The sequence below is a fragment of the Arachis ipaensis genome, chromosome B5 (genome assembly GCF_059453495.1).
Source record: "Arachis ipaensis isolate K30076 ecotype BB chromosome B5, ASM5945349v1, whole genome shotgun sequence".
Lineage (NCBI taxonomy): Eukaryota > Viridiplantae > Streptophyta > Magnoliopsida > Fabales > Fabaceae > Arachis > Arachis ipaensis.
Window position 1 is genome coordinate 142,013,763 of NC_142440.1, and position 11,647 is coordinate 142,025,409.

The following is an 11,647-nucleotide window of genomic DNA, read 5'->3' on the forward strand; positions in this document are numbered from 1 at the left end:
AACAATCATGAGCAAAAATTTCAATAAAATTTTGTGTTACATATTTATAAAAGCAAACAAACCCGTAGAAGCAACAAAACACGAGCTAAACAATGTTCTAACTTTTAACTGAGTGTGGTGTCAAATATTCTAACACCCCGTATTGTCCAAAATCACAAGACTTTCATATGGGAGAAGTCTCGCTTATTATAAGTGATATAAATGTGATATGGATTATTTGGACATTACATTGCTATGTGTGATCATATTATTGGTGATATAACTGTTTCGTATTTTATCATTCGGTCCCTTGATTAAGAAGTTAGAAAAGCATCTTGTAATTAGTCATTTGTTCTTAATAGGATGATTTGTAGCAAAAAGATTAGTCATTGTGTTTTTTTCTTAGAAAACCGAAAAAGAAATATTCTTAATGTTCTTACTAGGTCCATAACTTTATACGAATGAGATTTGTGTGTACTTTATTTTAAACATAAGAACATGAAAGTAGAACACAAATATTGTTGGCCTGACGAGCAATTCTTTAGATATTTTAATTATTTTTTTAAAAATAAAATTATTTAATTATTTCTAATTTATATGATAATTTAATTTGGCTTATGTTTACATCCCAAATCCAAAAAAATGAAGAGCGTTATTTAGTCTGCAACAACCAATATAAAACAATGTCGCATCCCAATGCATGACCACACGTCGCTATGATGTCTTTAATTCATATAATAATTGGTTTAGCAGTAGCAGCATTGAAAAGCTTTCAAGTTGGAAGCAAAACGGAATAAGGAAGACACCCCAGGTGCAGTTGCAAGATTAAAGCAACTAGAGCTATGAACACCTACTGCCGCTTTAGGGAATCCATTGGTATCACATACGCATGTCCATAATGATTCTCTATCTTCACCATCTGCATAGTAGAGCTAAAGCAAATACGATAAAGGTTGAACACATAAAAAAGCATTGCATGCTAGTTACTACAAACTCTTGAAAGAACATCTACATTTTCACTTGTTTAGGTAAGTCTCAGAAGGTTAATCTACTAACAACAAGAAGAAGCAAAAACTAAGTAGAAAACCTCTGTAAACTAATAATCACTAAAACACATCAGCAAAATACATTAGATGGCTACATCTGCAAGTATATTGCTGCATGGGAAAATGAAAAGAATGGAAGACAATAACAAGAGTGTAGAGAAACTTAACAAGTGATTCCCTTTGAATAATGAAATCAAAACAAACTTAGTTAGGAATAACTTAACATCAAAGCACAAATATAATAAAAAAGGAAATAACAATATACCCCCCCCCCCCCCCAACAAGACACATGTGACAACCACCTTGACACAAAAAGACATCAAATAAGCAATGACAGAAAATATCAGTGTGGCTAAACAGAACAAAAAATCACCATCATGTAGAGAAAGAATCAGAAGCATCAATAATATGGAATAGATAGATGATTAGCAAGAAGGTAACAAAAGACAAGTTAAAAAGAAAGAGATACAAACAACCTTCTGTGATGTCTAACAAGAAGAATCTCACCTACTTTTCTCCTTGCAATAGGCCTCTAGATATCATTTCACGAAGAAGTTTCTCCGCATGATCATTTTCACCTTTTTCAAACAAAGCACGAATGATTATTTCATAAGTCACAGCATTTGGTAAGCAACCATTATCTTCCATTTTTGACAAGAAAGCCAATGCTTCATGAAGCAGGCCCTCTTTGCAAAGCCCATTGATCATAATGGTGTATGTCCACACATTTGGATGATAGCCTTTAACAGAAAGATCTTGAAAAATCTTTTACATTTTTAAATCTTCCACTTTTTCACAAGCCATCTATAAGTATGTTGTATGTACATATATTTGGGCGAATGCCTTGATCTTAATTGTGTTGAATAAAACAAGTGCTTTGTCAACATGATGGTTTTTGCATAAAGCATCAAGAAAGGAATTGTATGTGATTATATACCTTTATCATGCATCTCAACAAGAAGCTTTGAAGCACAAGATATTCTCCCTAATTAGCACAAGCCATCAATAAGAATACTAAAAGTTATCGTGTCTGGAACCAAGTCCTTGCGACGCATTTTTTCAAAGAGATTCAAGGTGTCATCTACCATTTTACTTTTGCACAAGCCATTAATCATGACATTGTAACTTTGAACATCAAGTGACACTCTACTTTGGGTCATTGTGTTGAATATATATTTTGACACTCTACTTTTGGGATTGAGGTACCCGCTCAACGGAAACATGTGAAATTCCCGTGAAGAAGAATTTACTTAAATGCCCTTATATACGTAACAAATACGATAAAAATAATAACATAGAATTTGTACTATAATGACAAAAAAATTACATAACATGTATATTATACGTATAGGTTATGATGGCTGAAGAAGTCACATTGACAAAAAATAATGTAATTGACTTCTGAAATAAAACTTTACCAAACAAAAAATTTTAAAGTAAAGCATGAGTGTTAAATTTGATAAGAACAAAACAAGTACAACGATGCTGGAGCTATCGTACTATTATTGGAGTCCTGAAAGTGTTCGCTATTGTTGAATGATGGTAATAAAAAAATTCATTTGAGAGAAAAATTATGATTGAATGATGATGATCGAAAATTAGGAATTGGAAGGATATGTGCAGGGAAAATTAGTATTTGGAGGCAAATATTAGCGAAAACTCAGAGAATTCTGTATTGTTTCACTTTTAACACCCCCATCACAAACACCACATAACAAAACTCCAAGCCAGTAACTTCTTTTAAAATGCTAATAAACAGAGACTTAGAGACAATGGAATAATATCTACACAAGAAATAATGAAGTAATTTATCTAAGAATTAACAGAAAAACATTCTCCGAAAAAGTATTTCATAATGTACATATTTTCAGCAGAAGCAATTTCCAAGCAATACAACTGAGTAGCATTAATTAAGAAAATGGCCAAAAATCTTGAAATAACTGAACCATATTAACCTTGACTCGATGTTGCTTAGGTTGATGAAAAGAGGGGACATGCATTTTAGAAGGTGGGTTTATTTTTAAGATGGAAGTGAAAACTATATAGCCTAAAAATAAATCCTTAGTACCTATTTAAATTCCTTTTACAACAATTCCCAGAGGATTCAATCAAATAAACAATAGCTCATGGTTGCTTATGATAAAAAGTCATAGGAATTAGTTTGATATATATATATATATATATATATATATATATATATATATGGTACCTACAAAGATACGGAAAAATAAGTTGCACAACAGAATAGCAGAGAACAAACAACAAACAACAAAACAAATTTTCAATCTTTTTAGTTTTGCTTAGTTTGTAGCATGATAAATACATGATCTCATAGAATAACAGTAAAGAACACTATTGCTATAAAGAGATCTTAAACACTAAATCTGTAAGCTATAACTAGGAATATCAACTAAAGAATCAATAAAGTAGTGGAATTCAAAAGGATGATAGCAATTGCAAAAATCGAAAGTGCAAAATTAATTAATGTTATGGCATTGCCAAAGTCCTCTGACCCAACAGACACAGAATTTACAAAACTATGATACATATTCAGCAACAATGAGATGTAATTTCAATTTGAGTTGATGTATATTACCTTCTTTTATCAATTCAATAAGCCTCTAGCAACCATTTCCCGAAGAAGTTTTTCCGCCATGTCATTCTCATCTTTTTCAAACGAAGCACGAATAACAGTTTCAAAAGTCACAGCATTTGGCAAGCAACCAATGTCTTCCATTTCCGACAGTAGGGCCACTGCTTCTTCAAACAATCCCTCTTTGCAGAGCCCATGGATCATAATATTGTAAGTCCTCACATTTGGAGAACAGCCTTTAATTGAAAGATCTTGAAATATCTCTTTTGCATTTTTAAGTCTTCCACTTTTGCACAAGCCATCTATAAGTATGTTGTATGTATATATATCTGGATCAATGCCACTCTCTTTCATTTCCTTGAATAACATAAGCGCCTTGTCAACTCGTTTGATATTGAATATCCCATCCAACAAGGAATTGTAAGTGACTACATTAGCGGGTTGACCTCTTTCATGCATCTCGACAAGAAGCTCCAGAGCACAAGAGATTCTCTTTGATTTGCTCAAGCCATCAATAAGAGTGTTGTAAGTTACCGTGTCTGCAACCAAGTTCTTGCCACGCATTTCTTCAAAGAGATTCAAGGCTTCATCGACCATTTTACTTTTGCAGAAGCCATTAATCAAGATATTGTAACTCTGAACATTAGGAAACACTCTACTCTCAGCCATTGTGTTGAATACATATTTTGCCTTATTTACCTCGTTAACCAAACAATGCCCATCCATTAAGCTGTTATAAGTAACCACATCAGGTTTGACACCATGTTTTGTCATCACAGCCAACACATTCTTAGCATCTTTGATCCTTCCTTCCTTGCATAGCCCATCGATCAAAGTACTATAGGTATAAACATTTGGAGTAATGTTTTTAAGCATCATATGATTTAGTAAATCAACGGCTTCGTTGTATTGACCCACAAGACACAATCCAAAAATGAGAGGACTGTATGTGATAACATCGGGAGAAATTCCCTTAGCAAGCATTTCAGAAAATAAATGAAAAGCCTGACTTACAAGTGTATCCTTGCAGAGGCTATCAATAATTGAGCTGTACATGAAGACATTAGGAGCAATGCCATACCGTGGGATCTTTCTCAACACTTGAATAGCAGCTGATGTGTGTCCGGTCTTACAGAGCCCATTAATCAAGGTCCCATAAGTGACTTGGTCGAAGTGAAATCCATGAGCCAGCACTGTGTCATGAAAGCACACTGCTTTTTCAACACTACCACAGACAGAGACCTTTCAGGATTGTTGTGAATGTTACCGTATCAGGTTGATAATCCATTCTGAAAATCTTGGCCAACACAGAGAAAGCAAGCGTCATACGACCCATGCCGCAGCAACAATTGATTAAGATATTCAAAGTGACTATGCTGGGCGCAATTCCCCTGGCTTGCAATTGCTGAAAAAGGGAAACGGCGGCGTGGAAATGCTTCGTCTTAGAAAGGGATCCCAAAATCTTGTTAAATTGGATGATGGGAGGAGTACGACGCATAGAGAGCATGCGAGTGAAGGAATCAACAGCTTCATCAAGTGATTGGGGCTGAGAATGAGAGGGTACGGATGAAGTGGAAGGGAAGCAAAGACGGAGAGCAGAGTGGGGAACAGAATATGGAGAGTGCTTTGGGATTTGAAGAGCATACCTTAATTTGATTGGTGAGGATGAGAACGATGACAACATGTTTGCAATCAAGATTCAAGAGGAATGTGCTGTATTGAAGACTTCTTCACTTATTCGACCTTTGCCCTATGTTTGGTTCAAGAGAAAATGAGAGAAAGAAAATGAATAGAAAATAAATTTTTTTTGTTTGGATATAAAAAAATAAAAAAGAGAAATTTTTTTGGGTTAATAATTAAATTCATAGTTGTCAGAATCGGATCGGATCGGCCGGTTCGACCGGAAAAATTAATAAACTGAATTTAATATTGGTCCGATCTAAATTTTTAACCGTCTAAGGTAGAGAATCGGTCAAATCCGGTGTGAACTGGTAAAAACCGGACCGATCCGAGCTGCTCGGTTTGAAAGTAAATCTACAATGGACTATCGATCTGCAACTCTATTGTGCTCTAAACCCTCCAACGTTGCCAAGTGTCAAGGCGTCAAGGCTTGTGATAATTTTTGAAAAATTTTTCAAAATGCTTCCATAGGGGTTCTAAACCCTTCCTACAGCATAAAGCAAGCATGCTTCTACCACCAAGTTGAAGCGATTCTCATCAATTAATATACAAATTATAATACATATAGCATTCTTTCTTTTCACTTATATTCAATTTATTTTAATTTCAAAGTCACTCATTTTTAAATCAATTACATTTTATTTAACTATAAATTTTATTAAATATATACAAATTAAAAAGATAAACAAAAAATTTAATTAATCACAATTTTTTTCATGATTATATGATAATTGATATCTATTAATATTATTTTTTTAATATATTATTTTATTTTTTGTATTCATATGAAGTTGATAGTTGAATATCGCTAGATGATATTTAGTTAAACTAGTCAACGGTTCTTAAATATCAACTTCACAAAAAAACAATTGTATGTGACTTTTCACCTATAATAATATAATAATAAAATAAATATAAACTAATTAATAAATTATTAAAATTTAAAAATAATAATTATTTTTATAAAAATACTAATAATAAAAAGATAATTAAATTTTATATAATTATTTAATTATACCGAGTTAATCGGTTCGACCAGTGACCAACCGGTTGAACCAGTGACCCAATAACTTCACCAGTTCGGTTCTGACAACTATGATTAAATTCGTCATAGAAAGATGATTTATTTTTTAAATTTGTTTTTAAAAGATTTTTTTAGTCATATTAGTCTTTAAAAATAAAACATAAGTCAAATTGATGCTTTTATTAATTAGATAATAACGTATCATGTTAAGTGTCACGTGACATGATGATGTAATAAGTTAATGTCACGTGTCTTAAGGTGATTAGTTGACATGTCAGGGACACCTAAGACGACACATGTCACTTGACATATAAAGAAATTTTTTATAATCAAAATACCTTTGAAAGTCTAGACATAATTTATTTTTCATTCCTAAAATTTTAAAAATTAATCAAATTAATTTTTATATAAATTTTTTTATTTTTTTATAATATTAAATTTACAATATTTTTTAATAATATTAATTTTAATATTATTTTTTAGATCTTAATAAATAAAATTCTCTTTACATAAAATAATAAAAATAATTAAATTATTATAAAATTATTTTATTATTTATATTTTAAAATTTTATATTTTCAAATTGTTTTTTTATAGTAATTTTTTTTATTTAAATGAGTTTATCAAATTATTGTTGATTATATATTTAAAATTTTAATATTTTAAATCTCACTGAATAATATAGTAGTTATTTTAAAATTTAAAAGATTTAAATTTTTTAAAATTATAACTTTTATTATTGTTTAATTTATATGGTAGAACTCAATAATTGAAAAATCGATTTGTAGAATTACTTGTTGAATCTTAATATTTTAATATATTTTTTAAAAAAATACTATATATACAAGTCATTTTCGCAACCAAATTCAACCAAATTGACTCAACTACAATAGAAATTACTCTCAAAATGAAACGCGTGATGCACGCTCCAGTGCTTTACTAGAGCACAATTTAAATAGTTTGCTTCTACACTTTTTACAACACACAAATTTTTGTTGGAGAGCACACAAATTTTGAAGCATAGCATATAAATTTTTAAAGTATAGCCCACTAAAATTTGCACATAACACAAATTTATTTATCAATATAGCATATAAATTTTTATACATAGCACACAAATTTTTTAACTATAACACATAAACTGTATAATATGACACCTGATAACACGAAACTAATAACCATAAATCATATATTATCATTTATAAATCAAAAATATATAATCGTAAATTCTAAGTTCTAAAGCATAAACAATAATTTTGTTAAAGATAAATTGTAAACTCTATTCTGCAAACCATGAACCCAATAACCTAAATAATAAACACTAAATTGTAAACCATAAATCGATATACCTTAAATTTATAAACCATAACACATAAATCATAATCCGTAAAGTTTAATTCAGATATCGTAAAACATAAATCTTATGCGTAAAATCTTAAATTCTAATCTCTAAATTTGTGAACTTTTTTTTAGTATTAGTTTAGTGTCTAGAATTTAGAATTAAGGATCTAAAATTATGTTGTATTGTTTGTTGTACGTGTTGTTCTCTTCTTTCTTTTTTTTTTTTTTCATATTTTTCTTTCATTATCATCGTCGTCACCACTATCACCACACCATTACCTTCTGCCGGTGATGAATCTAAAAAATTTTAATAGTGGGGACAAAAATAACATATAAAAATAATAAAAAATTAACATAAATATATTTAAATATTAAAAATTCAAAATATATTAATCAAACTTTAAATAATTTAATTAACACATCAAAAAGTATATTAATTTAAAAGTATTTTTTTAATTTCTATACTAATTTAAAAGTATTTTTTTTTGTCAAATATCCTCTATATTCATCAACTCATATTTTATTGATTATTTTTTATAAAACACAAAAAAATTATAGCTTAATAATTAAATAATTTATAAAAAATATAAGACTAAAGAAAAAATACAAAAATAATTAAAAAAATAAAATTTTAAATCAAACTACCACAATTTTTTTTATATATAGATATAAATAATTTTTTCTATTAAATAATTATTCAAATATTTTTTATTATTTAATTAGAGAGTTGACACTCTATAATATTCATAGTAAAAAATTAAGACAAAATTAATTATAATAAAATAGTAAAAATTATAACGATATATAATATATTTTCTCAATTAAATTGAAAAACTATTAAATACTAATAGTGTCATTTTTATTTGAGAAACTAAATTTGACTTTGGATAATTAACTAATTAAATTATTATTATTATTATTATTGTTGTTGGGAATAAGTAGTATGACCACAATCCAATCAATCACGTGTCAAATAATTCGTTATTGTTATTATATTAAAATGTTAATATAATAAGGTCCTTGATTAAATTTAGAGATTTATCATTGTGATAGTGATCATAATATTAAGGGATAAATCTTTTATAATTTAATCTAAATTGTTCTTGGTCATAGGATTATTAAAAAGGACATTAATAATCCGGAAAGATCAATATATATATAATGGTCTTCATTGGATGAAGATTAATAGATCTCGTTTATTAAATTATATATATAGATGGTGCATATAGAGATATGACCATTGAACTGACTCACTTTGAGAATTCCTAATGGTTATAATTACGTATATTTGTCAATAGGATATTCTCAAGATGAACACAGTAATAGAGTTTCCTTTGACCTGCGACTGTCATAGTAATTAACAATGTATTTATTATACTTTGATTCGGGACACCTAATACCCTAGGGTGCTAGTTGAATGGATATTGGGTATGATTTAAATACTTGTAGAATTAGTGATTAGTCAATAAGGAATCCGTTAACTCTCGATAAAGAGTTTGAGCTCTATGATTATAATGACTGAGATGAATAGAACCTTGGCCAAGGGGATTGAATGAATGAAGAAATGAGTTTCTTAGGTCATTCACAGTTCATTATAATAATGGTAACAAGTTAGAGTTTGACAATTAAACCATACTCTAAGGGTTAACCAAAAGCTGAAAAGATGGAAGGAATTATACTTTGTTCTTCTAAGGTTTTTAGTAAAAATGTATTACTTCATACTATTGGGTCGTTGAGGAGTGTTGCTAGACGCCAACCTTGATTAGTAAATTTAGTATGACTAATTTACTACCCGCTTAGTATTGAACCTATGGGGTCACACACTAACGAGTGTTCTAATCTTTGCTGTAGAATTATTTAATTATTAATTTGATTTGATCAAATAAATAATTATATTAATTCAAATGGAATATTATTATATTTTTTGCTAGCACCAAGAATATAATAATAGTATGATAATTGAGAATATTATATGAGATTTGAGAATAATTAGTTATTCTATTTCTAAACTTGAATTCTAAATTTAGATGAGATTCTAACTGATTCTGTTTTAAATTGAGTTATGATATGATTCAAAAATTTGAAAGATTCAACTTTAAAATAACAAGATATGATTTAAATTTGAATTGAAATTCAAATTTAAAATCAGAAACAAATCTCATACTATATATATGTATGCCAAGAATAGAAGAAAACATAAGAAAGACAGAGAGAATAACAAGGGTTGTTATTCCTTTACCTCTACACACATAAATGTATGTGAGCCTGATTCTTGGAGAAGAATTTAATGGCGTGCAAAGAGTTGCAAGAGGTTTCTCAATTTAGATCAGATGTCCATTAGTCAAGGAGTTGACAGCAAATGTTGGTCTTAGTGTGGATACGCATAGCGCCTTCGTACTATCGAAGGAGAAAGTGATTTTTACTAAAGCGTCTAAAGGTATTTAGATCTGATCTATATATTAAATTATTAGAATAAAATTTAAGCACAAAATAGATCTTTAAGGATTACTTTATTTTTTTTCCGCTGCGTGTGTAATGAACACATAGTAATCCTTCAATAATTATTATTATTATTATTATTATTATTATTATTATTATTATTATTATTATTATTATTATTATTATTATTATTATTATTATTATTATTATTTATTCGAGCATATTTGTTTTTTTAATATAAATAGATTAAATTTATATAATTCGATAATTTTTTATCATTGTGTTGTTATTTAATAACTTAGATTTTTCACACATAAATTTAAAAGAAAATTATGGAGGCAAACCTATTATTTTAAAGGGGTATTTTATACTTATATATATACTTACTATTTGGCTTTAAAAATTTAATAGGGGCAATTGCTCCACATACTTGCAAGTAAATCCGTCTCTGACCACCTTCATCTCCTTCTCCTCTTATTCCTTCTTTTCTCATTTGAATTTCTTTGATCTTTTTCTTTTTTTTTTTCATCATCATTGTTATTGTTATTGTTATTGTTATTGTCATCATCGTCGTCTTTTTTTATACGTATAACAATTCAAATCTAAAATACACTAAAAGTATTTAATTATAACAACACACAAACAAACCCATATTCAAAACAGGCACAGACCAAGTGCACATTATTTAAATTCAGAATGTATCGAAATTACTTATTGATAACGACACACAAACAAACTCAGTTCAAAACAAGTACAGACTAAATGCATCTTATTTAAATTCAAAATAAACTAAAATTATTTAATGATGATGACACATAAGCAAACTCAGTTTAAAACAAGAACAGACCTAGTGCATCTTATTTAAATCCAGAATATACCAAAATTACTTAATGATGACGACACACAAACAAACTCAGTTCAAAACAAGTACAGATCAAGTGCACCTTATTTAAATCCAGAATGCACCGAAATTACTTAATAATAATGACACTCAAACAAATTTCTCCTGGCCCCTCATTCTTCTTCTTTATTATCATCATCATATTCTTTTTCTTTTCTTATTCATCTTTTCCATTCTTGTTTTACCTTCTCTTAATTCTTCTTGTTTTATTCTCTTAACAAGAATAAAAAAAAAAAACATAATACTGCAAAATCACTATAAAGGTGAGAAGAAAAAAAAAGCTCAGCAATTAAATCAAGCTATTAAAAACTAAATTATATTATTTCTCTCTTTTAAACGAGATATGCGAACAATGACAATTAAATCAAGCTATTAGACAACTAAAAAAATGTTGATAATACATTTTGTATCAATTTAAAAAATAAAATTGATATAATTTATTATGATTTAAATTGTATTTGTTTTTATTTTTCAATCTAGTCTAATTTGATTCAACAACTGGAATTTGTATTATATTGATTTGAATATATCCATTTAAGGAAAAACACCAAAGAAACTAGAAAACCCTTTGAACTCACATGAAGTAACTTCATATAACATAAAATACATCCCTTTTCCAAAGGAAAAAGCTTACCATAGGGTAC

General features: G+C 28.7%; 1 protein-coding gene across 3 annotated transcripts; it reads right to left on the bottom strand.

Moving 5' to 3' along the window:
- Nucleotides 1–553: 553 nt before the first annotated feature.
- Nucleotides 554–5,369, bottom strand: LOC107644203 (uncharacterized). 3 transcript variants are annotated; one of them, XR_015883152.1, is made up of 3 exons: nucleotides 3,622–5,369; nucleotides 1,533–1,603; nucleotides 555–911 (listed from the first exon to the last, which is right to left on the bottom strand). XR_015883152.1 is itself a non-coding variant. In XM_088486118.1 (2 exons), exon 1 carries the CDS (start codon nucleotides 4,672–4,674, stop codon nucleotides 3,631–3,633), a length of 1,044 nt encoding a protein of 347 aa, XP_088342244.1. In that variant the 5' UTR covers nucleotides 4,675–5,369; the 3' UTR covers nucleotides 554–1,603; nucleotides 3,622–3,630. The 3 variants fall into 3 exon arrangements, 2 of the variants coding, with proteins under 2 accessions (XP_088342244.1, XP_088342245.1); XM_088486118.1 differs by having other exon boundaries at nucleotides 554–1,603; XM_088486119.1 differs by lacking the exon at nucleotides 1,533–1,603.
- Nucleotides 5,370–11,647: the final 6,278 nt, after the last annotated feature.

Coding starts and splice junctions, on each gene's coding strand:
- LOC107644203 (XM_088486118.1), bottom strand. CDS start 4,674: ATGTACAGCTCAATTATTGATAGCCTCTGCAAGGATACACTTGTAAGT.